At 46.6% G+C, this 12695-nt stretch overlaps 1 protein-coding gene across 1 annotated transcript in view; it reads left to right on the top strand.

Annotated features, from left to right (window-relative positions):
• The window catches only part of mapkapk2a (MAPK activated protein kinase 2a), a 206568-nt gene that overhangs the window by 120415 nt on the left and 73458 nt on the right, over positions 1-12695 (top strand). The window contains exon 2 of the mRNA XM_052034961.1: positions 8495-8634. Coding sequence (XP_051890921.1) covers positions 8495-8634 — 140 coding nt within the window. The remainder of the gene's footprint in view (positions 1-8494; positions 8635-12695) is intronic.

Below are 12695 nucleotides of genomic sequence, written 5' to 3'. Positions count from 1 at the left end.
AGAGCTTTACTAAAGTCCATGTAGACAACATCCACTGCCCTACCCTCTTCAATCATCATCGTCACCTCCTCAAAAAACTGTATCATTTGTAAGACATGACCTACCCTGCACAAAGCCAAGCTGACTATCCCTAATAAATCTGTGTTTTTCCAGATGTGAGTAGATCCTATCCCTAAGAAACTTCTCCGATAATTTTACTACCACTGATGTAAGATTCACTGGCCTATAATTTCCTGGTTTGTTGTCCCCTGCCCTTAAACAGAGGAGCAATACTGGCTACTCTCCAGTCCTCTGGGACCTCACCTGTTGCTAAAGATCCCTGTCAAGGCCCCACAATCTTCTCTTTTCCCTCTCTCAGTAACCTGAGCTAGATGCCACCAGGCCCTGGGGACGTGTGCTTCAAGAACCCCAACACCAGCTCCTGCTCCTTCATCTCAACATGCCCTAGAATATCATCAGACCCCTCCCTGATCTCACCATCCTCCACGTCCCTCTCCTTGGTGAACATCGACGTGTAGTACCTCGTCCACTTCCTCTGGCTCCAGGCATAGATTCCGTCCTTTTTCCTCGAGTGGTCCTACCCTCTCCCTGGTGACCCTTGCGTATAATGTATGTCTAAAATGCTTGGGATTCTCCTTAATCCCACTCACCAAGGACAATTCGTGGCCCCTTTTACCCTCCCGATTCCCTGTTTAAGTTCTCTCCTGCTTCCTCTGTTCCTCAAATACGACTGAAGTTGTTCGTGCCCAGAATTCATTGGGGTTTAACGTGCCAGTGCAGATGAGTCGTGAGTTGCTTAACTTTTGCTGAAACTTCAGACTGCATGACTGGCACCTCCTTTGTTGACATTTGTGGTTGCATTGTGAAACCAGACAAGCAAGATGGCATTGAGAGGGGAAGTAGGATAACAGGATAAAACAAACAGCGGCGCCCATTTACACGGCATCTTTAAGGTAAACGGCAAAGTGTCTGTCGGAGCCCTCACCATCAAACTGATGTGGAGCTGTGGAGTGAGGGGTTGGGAGCAGGCAAAGCTGGTCAGAGAGGAAGGTTTTCAGACGAGGGTGAGAGAGGCAGAGAAGGGGTGATTCCAGAGGTCAGGGCTTCGGTATCTGAAGGCGCCATTGCCAGGAGGCAAGGCAGCGAGGTAAATGGCATGTTGGCCTTTATTGCAAAGGGGCTGGAAGTTAAGTATAGGGAGGTATTCTTCCAGTTGTACAGGGCGTTGGTGAGGTTGCGCTGGGGATTACTGTGTGCAGTGTTGGAGGCAGTCTGAAGGAGATTCACCAGGGTAAATCCTGGGACGAGAGGGTTGTCCCATCACGAGTGGTTACAGATTGGGTCTGTATTCCTTGGAGTTCAGAAGAATGAAGGGTGACATTACTGGGACATACAAGATCCTGAGAGGCCCTGGCAGGGTAGATGTCGAGACGTTTCCACTGGGGAGAGTCTCGAACGAGGAGACTTTGCCACAAAATAAGGGGCTGGAGGTTTAAAACCGAGGTGTGTAGAAATACTTTTCACGGAGGGGAGTGAACCTCTGGAATTCCCACACTTTTTCTTTCCAGTGATGATCCAATTCCCCTCTGAAACCTCCGACTAACTCTTTATCATCCCTCAGTAGCCAGTGAGTTCTGGGTCATTACAACCTCTCCGAGGAAGAGATGTTCTAATGTTAGCTTTGTATCTTTTGCTCAGAACTTTGATCCTGTGTCCTCTGGTCCTTAAACCTCCTGAAAACAGGACACGCTTCCATTTATTTACCACGCTCGAACCTGTGCACCACCATCAGTTCTCCTCTTGAATCTCTTTGCCCAAAGGAGAATGACCTCAGCTTTTCCCATCTGACCCCTTGTCCCAGGGGCCATCGGAGTAAACCTCCTCCTGGATCTTCACATCCTTCCTAACTGTGGTGACCAGAGGAGGGCACTTCACTCTGGATAATGTATTCCGTTCCCCTTCCTCTATCGGCATGTGCATTCAGGTTGGAGAAAGACAGGAGCATAAGGGGTACGTACGGGAACTCTGCCCTTCGGTTACACCATGGCTGACCCCTTTACCTCTGCCCCTTCTCCCACTCCATTCCCGTTCCCCTCCAATACCGTTAGTGATCAAGAATCCATTGCACCGACCCTGCTTTGGGAAAACTCTCTCGCAGCGTCCTTGCCCTTGTGTGGGGAGATGGGGAAAAATCCAAGCATCTCACTGCTTGGGACCCATCTGTTCTCAACGGATTGCCCGCCTGCCTGTATTTACTGTAGACTGCCTGCTCACCCACCTGCCCCCTTGCGCAGGGACTCGGTCTCTGCGGTGCGGGCACTGGCAGTGATAAGGGCAATGGCAGAGGAATAGTGTAGTCCCTGTAGCCCTAGGATTAAAGACCAAAGCATTACAGTGTAACTGTTAAACTGATGCAACAACACTTTGGTCCAAAAATATAACACTGGAAATGTAAAACAGAAATAGAAAATTCTAGGAACACCCTGCAGGTCAGGTAACATCTGTAGAGAGAGAAGCAGTTAACAGTTCTGATCTTTCTTCAGAATCCTAACTCTATATTTTCTGTTTAATTCAAAATATTAACAATGTTAACTCAGCTGATAGCAAGGATGTTGCTGTTCAGGTTACTGGAAATAACATAAATAAGGCCCTTTGATGGGAATCTTACAGATAGTGTGGGGTCATCTTCACACCGTGGGTTCCATCGTGGTTTCTGTGTTACACAGTTTGCACATCATGCACCACAGATCACGACCATGGTGGTCGCTCCACTGACTTATGGAACCCAGAATACAACGTGACTTCCTGGTGAACAAGGGCTGGGTATAGATTGTGCTACTGATTTATCAGAAGACCTTCAGTCACATGCCCTCAGTGATAGTACAGCTATAAATCCTGTGTGTGCTGATTGTGTTGGTGGTGAACTCCAGTCCTAAGTGTCTCTGATGTAAAGATAGGTGGCTAAAAATTCAGTTGCACAGCAGTTCTCTTTGTGTTGTGTGACAGAACATCGACCTCTTCCTGTGTTTTCTCATTTTCCTACAACGTAGAAGGAGGCTATTCAGTCCATCAAGTCCATGCCAACATCCAGAGTGATCCCAGCGATCCTGGTTCCCCATGTTACTCTCACGTGCCCATCAACACCGTCCTGATTCTTCCACCCACCCATCTATACCAGGGGCAACTTACAGCAGCCAATTAACAGACCAACCTGCACATCGTTGGGACGTGGGAGGAAACGGGAGCACACGGGGGCAACCCATGTGGTCACAGGGAGAACGTGCAAACTCCACACACACAGCACCTGAGGTCAGGATTGAACCCGGGTCTCTGGAGCTGTGAGGTAGTGGCTGTACCCACTGTGCCACTGTGTGACCTATTCAGTGAAACTCTGATGATCGCTTGTGGCTTGTTTCATATGACTCTAGAAACTTGACCAGCTGCTTCCAGACATGACTCACCCTTTCCCTGGATGCAATTATTGCATCAGGATGCACTATTGCTGCCTCTGCAACTCTGCTTTTGGGACATGGCCTGGGCGTGTGGCTGCCTTGATCCAGGGATGCCATTGGTTGGGCAATCTCGGGACCTCCTGGTCTTCCCAGTGAAGCCTGCCAAGTAAACTCGCCTTCCATCTGTCAACCACAGCCTCCCCATCGACTATGTCCCCGGATCCCAGCCTTCTACAACCTCGCAAACACTGCCAAAGTTCTCCAACTCCCATGGTCTTCTCTTCCTATTCATCCATCAGGGTTGGGCTCCATCCGATACCCCTGAAACGAGGTCTTTGGTCACCAGGTGCCAAGCCATGGGGCAGTACTGAGCAGTACTCTTGCAAATCAGAATCGTTGTGCTGAGGTGCACTTGAAGTTTGCGGCAGCAGCTAATGAGACACTAGCATCCAAAGTGTGTCTGTTGGCAGAGAGAGAGAGACTAGTGCATTATTTAGGGTTCACTAGAGTTTCCAGGGCAAGGTTTACTTGAGGACTATAGCAATCTAATGCACAGCCTCTGAGAGTTACTTCTCATGCAGTAGCTTTGAAGAAGAACCAGAAGTTTCCTTTGGTATCCTGGGCCAATATTTATCCATGTCACTGAGGACAGATTTTCCAGTGAATGTCACATGACTGTGGAAACTTACTTTGAACAAACTGGCTGCTGAGGTCCCTACTGCAGTGTCTAAACTCCAGAATAACTTCTTTAGCTGTAAAGGACTTTGGGATGTCCTGAAGCTATAGAAATGCAGGCTTTGTTCAGATATTAATTTCCCCAAGAAAGTCTGGTGTTGCTTCTCCTCCCCTGTTCAAGCACCCTGTCCTTTGCCAGGTCTGTTTCTGTCATTGGTCTAAGTGGGTACAGCCAATCACTCTGTCTGCTCAGTTCCCAGAACTGGAGAGACACCCAACATGCTGAGAAATGCACAATTGGCAATACACCTCTTTAACTTTGCTGGAATTGATTCAGATGTGCCTTCTCCGACAGATCCCATGCAGCTGTTTAAAAAGTATTTGCTCTTGTTAATTCAAAGTTGGCTTAGTTTCATGTCTGTATGTATTTAAATTAAAATTGGAAGGTGGGGTTAGTGGAATTCTATTGGTATTAGTTTATTATTGTCACATGTACCGAGGTACGGTGAAAAACTTGTCTTGCATACTGATCGTACAGGTCAATTCATTACACAGTGCAGTTACATTGAGTTAGTACAGAGTTCATTGATGTAGTACAGGTAAAAACAATAACAGCACAGAGTAAAGTGTCACAGCTACAGAGAAAGTGCAGTGCAATAAGGTGCAAGGTCACAACAAGGTAGGTCGTGAGGTCATAGTTCATCTTATTGTATAAGGGAACACAGTGGGGTAGAAGCTGTCCTTAAGTCTGGTAGTACGTGCCGTCAGGCTCCTACCTCATGGAAGAGGAGAGAAGAGAGAACAACCCGGGTGGGTAGGGGCTTTGATTATGCTGGCTAATACTGCAATTCTAATTAAGCTGATACTGCAATAGACACTCTCTCCTCACCCCTGGGATTCCTTTGTCCCTGTTTGGACCCAGGTCTGGAGCACAGTGGTGCTGGCAAAATCCAGCCTGAACCTTGGTGAGGAAGTGCTGTGTGATTGCTCTGTTATGACACCTTCCATTTGCTCTGAGGACAGGAGGTGGTCATTGTCCAGACTGAACCCCATTAACATTTGTTTAATAGTTTGATCTTTGGATTTGTTTGATCTCAATAGATTCCATCAAACTGGCTTCACATGAACTGCACTCAATCCAAAGCTGAGCACAAAATAGAAAAATAGAAGCCGTGTTGTTATGTCATGAAATGCTTCTGATTCACTGCTGTATATAGAGCTGCCGGTTCATGCACAGCAAGCTCCCACTCACAGTGATGAGATAATGACCAGTCAAACTACTTTAGCAAGACTGTGGGATAAATGTTGGGCAGAACCCAAGTAAAGTAGGAAATGCCACAAATACTCAGCAGGTCAGGCAGCATCTGTAGAGAGAGAAGCAGGGAATTAATGTTTCAGGTTGAAGCCCCTTCTTCAGAGGTTGGAGATAAAAATGTTTAAGTTGCTGAGAAAGGGCTGATACAAGAGAGGAAATATTGAGATCCGTTCAGCTTGGAGTGTAGACAGGACCTTGGTGTTGCATCTTATCTAAAAGATGGTACCTTGCAATCTGCACCGAAGTATTTGCTTAAGTATCTGCAGTGGGAATTGAAGTCACAAGCTGCTGACTCTGAGTCATGAGTACTACTGATTAAGCCACAGGTTAGTTGCTTGCTGTAAATTATGGTGTGGGGTAAGTGGTAGAATCTGAGGAGACTTGATGGGACAAGTAAACCGAACGCTGGAAGAACTCAGTGGGTCAAGCAGCATCTGTGGAGGCAAAAGGGAAATGTCAACATTTCCAGTCAAGAGCCTTTATCAGGACGATGGGAATGTGGGGAGAATCCAGTGGGATTTGTTGGTCTGAAGGTCCTGTTTCCGTGCTGTACAACTCCATGAGATGATAGCACATCCGAATGCAAGGAAGCATAAATCAATAGCTTGGTGTTGTTTGGCCCTTCACTGGGCAATATTGCTGTGTTTAATTTCAGTGGGAAGTCACAGGAACTGTGCAGCAACACACAAAATGTTGGAGGAACTCAGCGGGTCAGGCAGCATCTATGGAGGGAAATGAACAGTCAATATTTTGGGCCAAGACCCTTCATCAGGACGCACCAAACTATTGTGTTCAGCTTCTTTGCATTCTGATGAATCCCACTGATTCTCACCACATTCCCATCAAGTCCTGATGAAGGGTCTCGGCCTGAAACATCGACTGTCCATTTCTTTTCACAGATGCTGCTTGACCTACTGAGTTCCTCCAGCATTTTATGTGTTTGTCTAGATTTCCAGCATCTGCAGAATCTCTCAGAATAGTGGCAGAGTCGAGGACCAGAGGGCACAGCCTCGGAATAGGAGGACCTCCCTTTAGAACAGAGATGAGGAGGAATTTCTTCAGCCAGAGGGTGGTGAATCTGCGGAATTCATTGCCACAGATGGCTGTGGAGGCAGAGTCATTGGGTGTATTTAAAGCAGAGGTTGATAGGTTCTTGATTAGTAAGGGCGTCAAAGGTTATGGGGAGAAGGCAGGAGAATGGGGTTGAGAGGGAAAAATAAATCAGCCAGGATCAAATGGTGGAGCAGACTCGATGGGCCAAATGGCCTAATTTTGCTCCTATGTCTCATGGCCTCTCCTGTGTCTCCAGGAACTGTGGAAATCATTGCAGGAACCAGCAGGGTGCAGTGAGCATGGACCCTTTCCTGTGATAACCAAACCTTTGTACAACAACACTACATTTTTAATTTGATTCCCAGGCTGATTCCCAGGTCAGCATTTATTGTCCATTCTAACTGCCCCTGAGAACTGGGAGCAGCCACATACCTCCCAGTCAGGGTAGCTCACCGGCGTCCTGCCGTCGTCCTCCTTAGTTAGTTCAATGCTGGAAACACACAGCAAGTCAGGCAGCATCCGTGGCGTTAACATCTGCAGTGAGTTGACATGTCAGTCCAACGACCTTCCAATGGAGCAGGGAGCTCTGCTCCTCTCTCCACAGGTGCCGCTGCACCTGCTGAATCCCTCCAGCACCTTCTGTTTTTATCGCAGATTTGCAGCATCTGCAGGATGTTGCTGTGGGTGATGGAAGTTGAGGGTTTCAGAGGTGCTGTCTGTGAAGCTTCAGAAATGACTGTAGCGCACCGTGTAACCAGCACACGCTACAGCGCACTGAACTGCAGTAGAACGAGCCTAACCAATGATCTAATTCAGAGACAGGCGGACTGCAGAGACGCGTGCGAACCAGAAAAGGAGGCAAGTGGCAACACAACTTTCAAGTTGCTAGTTTATTGCTTGGGAACTCTGCTGGGTTCAAAAGCAAGCCAAATGTCCCCTTATCAAGATCGGGCATTTTGCCATTCGCACTCAGCCAACACCTTAGTGGTTTGGGTGTTAAACCTAGACCACTGCCTTGCCTCCTTTCCTGAGCATTTGTAAGCTGACTGTCATTTCAGACCTCTGCTGTGGCAAAGGTTGCTTTGATTGTGAAGTTTTTGCTCTCCGCTTAACGGGCACTTGTCCAAGAGCTGCTTGGGACACCTGTCACTTTTTCCTCCAGAACATTGCAGTGTTGCGAAAGGAGAAGGTTTGCCACATTTCACACCACTGTTGCTGTGTTCATTGTGGCCACGTGAAATTCCATTCTTTTCACGAAATGAAACTTTTAGCAGCTGATTGTGAATAGTGCTCCTGTGGTTTGGCCAAGTAAACTATTCCAACGTGGGTTCCAGCATGTTGAAATTTCTACACATGTTGATTAATGTGAAATCTGAAATTAAACCAGGGAACTGGAAATGTGAAGCCGTTCAGGGCGACTGCAGAGTATGTATGTGTCTCCCTGACTATATTGATCCCTGACCAATCATCCTCAATGTTCCAGGTGAAAGAACCCCAATTCTCCCAGTTCTCCCAAATTTATTCTAACAGAATCACAGAATGGTTACAGCAGGGAAGGAGGCCATTTGGCCCATTAAGCCTGTACTGGCTCTCTGTAAGGACAATGAGCCAGTCCCACTCCCTCATCCTCTTCCCACAACCCTGTAACTTCTTTGTGTTCAGATACCTATCCAGCTCCCTTTTGAACACTACAGTTGAATCTTCTCCGCTCCTCTCCCTGGTAGAACATTGTACACCCAAGCCACCTACTGCGGAAACCTCATCATCTGCCATATACTTTCACTCAGTATTGCTGTCTGATGGATCTCTCTACCTACTCTGTCTATACCCTTCATGATTTTCAATGTCCCATTCTGACTTGAGCTCCTCCATTCCAAGGTGAGCAGCCCCATCTCCTCTGATCTGTCCGCCTCCCTTGTGGATCTGTAGTGGGCTGCCTTTCTGTGCTTGGTGTGGAGCTCTCCTCCTCAGTTTAATGTTACCTCCTCCTCCCTCTCAGATGCTGCAGGACTGTCCGAAGGCCCGGCGGGAGGTGGATCTCCACTGGCGAGCTTCTGGCTGCAATCACATTGTCCGGATCGTAGACGTCTACGAGAATCTGTACCAGGGGAGGAAGTGCCTTCTTATCGTCATGGAATGGTGAGTTCACACCGCATGCCTCACACTGCCCTCCAGCCATCTGGTGAAGGAGAATGAAGTCGTACAGTCATACAGTGTTGAATCAGGCCCTTCGGCCCAACCGGTCCATGCTGACCAAGATGCCCATCTGCACTATTCTCATCTGCCCGCATTTGGCCCGTATCCCTTTCCCAAGTGTGAAAATGAATTAAGTTCAAAGAAAGACGTCCATCCCCGCAGCACTTTTCATGGTCTCTTGTCACCCAAAGTGGCTTCCCAGCATTCACTGTGGGGAATGTCAGTCTGTGCACAGAAAGATCCCATGATCTGCAGTGCAATAATGACAGGATGATCTGAATGAATACCATTTGGACATCAAGGAGAATTGTGCAATGGGGTCTTTTATCGTCTAGGACAGCAGAGCCTTGGAATATTGTTCCTTCAGAAGAACGATACCTCTGAGAGTGCAGCACTCCTTCTGTACACCCTCGGAGTTCTGTGTGTAGGTGTCTGGACTCAGAGGTGAGAGAGTGCCAACCTGTTGGTTGTCTTAAGACAGTCTGTGAGTGTTTGAAAAGATAATGGACATGTGCAGGGGACATTTGCATTTCTCAGGCTATCTCTGTACACTGCTATCTCTGACCAAGCCAACAGCTGGCCCCACTTCCTCCTGGCACTGCGCAGAGAGCCATCGGTCATTGTACTGGCTGGCTGTATGTCGATGAAGTTCCCCATTCTCTGGGAAAGAAACAGCCATCCAGCCTGCTGTTTAAGTCAAGTCCAACCAAACCAATCTTCCAATGAGCATCCCCTCCATTTTCAGCAGCACTTCCAGTGTTTTACTGACGAGAAGTGGTGGCCTTCTCCCCAGCAACTTCACCACCTCTCCCCCCTGCCAGTCTTGGACTTGTACAACATGGTGACTCTGTCTGATCTTGGGCGCTTGTTTCCCAATTAATCCATTTCAACTGGCCTTCCTTACCTTGTACTACCTCAAGGCACTGTGTAATAAATTGATCTGTATGAACGGTAGGCAAGACAAGTTTTTCACTGTACCTCGGTACATGTGACAATAATAAACCAATTCCAATTCATTCAGGCATTTGTCCCATTGTCCTGCAGTACAATAACGGCAATGTCAGTACACAAGGAGAACTCCCTTGCTGACCTTTCAGATGTTCCACAACAACGCCACCATCACCTTAACTCTGTGCCACAGAAGTTCCAGCCTTCCCATCCACAACACACGCTTCCCCCTTACCTACTACCCTATTGTCTGTGTCCCCTTTAAACTTGCCGGAACCTTCCCCCCCCCAAGCTCATGTCATCCAAGTCCCTCATTTCAAGGGCTGTTTTTTTCAATCTGCCCATGTGCGTTTGCTGATATTTTCTCACCCTTCCTGAATTTAGTATACAGACTTCATGGAAATTGTAGAAAACATATTGATATTGGTTTATTATACATACACACAGCACAAAAGTAAATAAAATGTTCTGGTTGGACTAGTCTCGTGCTTTAAAATGGTGCAGTGGAACTGCCTTGACGTATAGTCAGTGCCTCTGTCTATAGCCTATGGATCCTGAAGGTTTATGGAATCGTTTTTTTCCAAAGATTTGTACTATACACTCCAGATCTCTCTGCACACGTTGCTCTCCTTCCTATCAAAATGTGTGTGGTACTGTGGTGCAGAGGTTAGGTACTGCACTAGAGCCAGAATTCTGAACCATTGATGAAATGACAAGGGTTTGAATCTCACCATGGCTGTTTGGGAATTTAAATTAAAAGTAAATAACTAAATATAAAATAAATTGGAATTCATGAAAGATGAGCTCAATAATGATAATTGTTGTTAAAAAAAAACGGAATTCACCAACATCCAACATCCTGCAGCGAAAATAGTCTGTCATCCTGCCTATATGTGACTGCAGACCCACTATATTGCTGAGACGAGTGCCTGCTCAGTTAAGGGGCAAATGAGGATGGACAGTAAATGCTGGCACTGCCAGTGCCACCTGTGTCCCTTGAACAATAAATCACATTTCCCTGCATGAACCTGCACCGGCTACATATCTGCCCAATACACCCATCCACCTCGTCCCACTTCAACCCTCCAGCCTGCTTGCCATTCAGTAAGATCAGTTCTCAGCCACTTTTCTGCCTGTTCCCCATCACCCTCAACTCCCTAAGGACCAAAAATCTATCTCTGGCTATGACCATATTCAATGACTCCACTTCAGCTCTCTGTTGTAGAGAATTCCAAAGAGTTATAGTCGTCTGAATGAAGTAATCTCATCTCCACCTTGAATGGGTGACTTAGATCTAGGTCTCTCCACAACAGGAAATGTCCTCTCAACCTCCATCTTGTCAATGTCCCTCAGGATCTTCTGTGTTTAAATGAGATCATCTCTCATTCATCCAAGTTCTGATGACCTCCCATGAAGTCAATCCCTTCATCCCAGGAACCTTTTCTGAATGCCTTCAGTGCAAATATATCCTCATAGAAGTCAAAGTCGAGTTTATTGCCATATGCACAAGTCCATGTGTGCACAGGTGCAATGAAAAACTTACTTGTAGCAGCATCACAGGCACAGAGCATCAGATAAGCAGCATTCACAAGAAACAAATAAATGTAAATTGTAAACAATTTTTACAAGAAAATAAACACAATTAGAACAAAAAACAAAGTCTATTTTAGTGCAAAATGATCAGAGTGGTCATAGTGTCACTCAACTGTAGTGGTGATTAGGGTTTTGGCGGTTGGTTCAAGAGCTGAATGGTTGAAGGGAAGTAGCTGTTCTTGAACCTGGTGGTGTGGGACCAGGCTTGCGTTACAGCACAGGAACAGGCTCTTCAACCCACGATCTTGTGCTGAACTAATTAAGGTAACGATGCCTAACTAAACTAATCCCTTCTGCCTACGCATGCTCCATATCCCTCCATTCTCTGCATATTCAGGTGCCATTTGAAGAATCTCTTACATATCTGCCTCCACCACCACCCCTGGCAGCATATTCCAGGCACCCTCTGTGTAATAAAAAAAAAGCCTCACTCACGTCCTTTAATAAGAAGACAAAAACTGTGTGCAGTACTTGTGCAGTGACACCAATATCTTGGTGAATTGTAGCAAGGTTGCAATAGAGGGCCAAAGTCCAATTTCCGAACTATTGGTTGTATCTGCATGCTAAGTTCCTGTCTCTCTTGTACACGGGTGCCTAGCCCCCACTGTGCTATAGTGTTCTGTAGTCTCTCTCCATCCCCCCTGGGTGTGACCCACCCAATAGGGTTAATGCTTCTAGTCAATGGCTCACCATTGGTACTGGAAAACATTGACAGTGTTGGACTCCAGAGGCGGGGAAAGGTGGCGAGTGTGTGGAGGCAGGAGAGATTCCATGACCACTTGGGGTGGAGGAGGTGAAGGAGGGTAGGAATGAGAAAGGTAAAGAAAAGATGGGTGCAGGGGGCAACTGTAGTGTCATTTCTTCAGGAAATTATGCAAAGGGAAATCTAAAATTGATTATCCTTCAAAGATGGTAGAGTTTAATTGAAATTGTGCAGGGCAATATTTGCAGCGGTGTCCTTTGCACGTGTATAGTGGGGAGGGATTCCTACCTTGGTGAAAGAGCAGCTGAAATATGTGTGCAATCGAACAAGCTCCTTATTCTGAAGCCAAGCGGTGTAGGCATCTGGCGAGGCATGGAGAAATGCTGGTTTGTTCACCTTAACTACACATCTGGCCTACATTTATGCCCATGGTGTTTTTGGATCTCCAGAGTTGGGGGAAAGGTGGTGGGGGAGAAATATTTAAAGGAAAACTCTGCATACTTCCCCACTCACTCTGACGTACACACACTATGTTACTTTCCTGATTTAGAAGAGAAATTTGCGCATGCACATTGTTTACAAATGTAGTCTATTGATAGGTTTTCTGAATCACTCTGATCTTCTCAATGAGCTTTGTGTAGTTGACATTGTACCCACTCCTTGATTTGAGGAAGATATTACCTCTTGACTCAGTTCAGCAGAATCTCGTTAATTTTTCCAGTTTCCTTTGATTCAGCATCTTCAAGTGCGTCAGAATCAC

The sequence above is a fragment of the Pristis pectinata genome, chromosome 20, assembly GCF_009764475.1.
Source record: "Pristis pectinata isolate sPriPec2 chromosome 20, sPriPec2.1.pri, whole genome shotgun sequence".
Lineage (NCBI taxonomy): Eukaryota > Metazoa > Chordata > Chondrichthyes > Rhinopristiformes > Pristidae > Pristis > Pristis pectinata.
The sequence above is the reverse complement of the archived record's forward strand: the minus strand, read 5'-3'. Positions and strand labels throughout refer to the sequence as shown.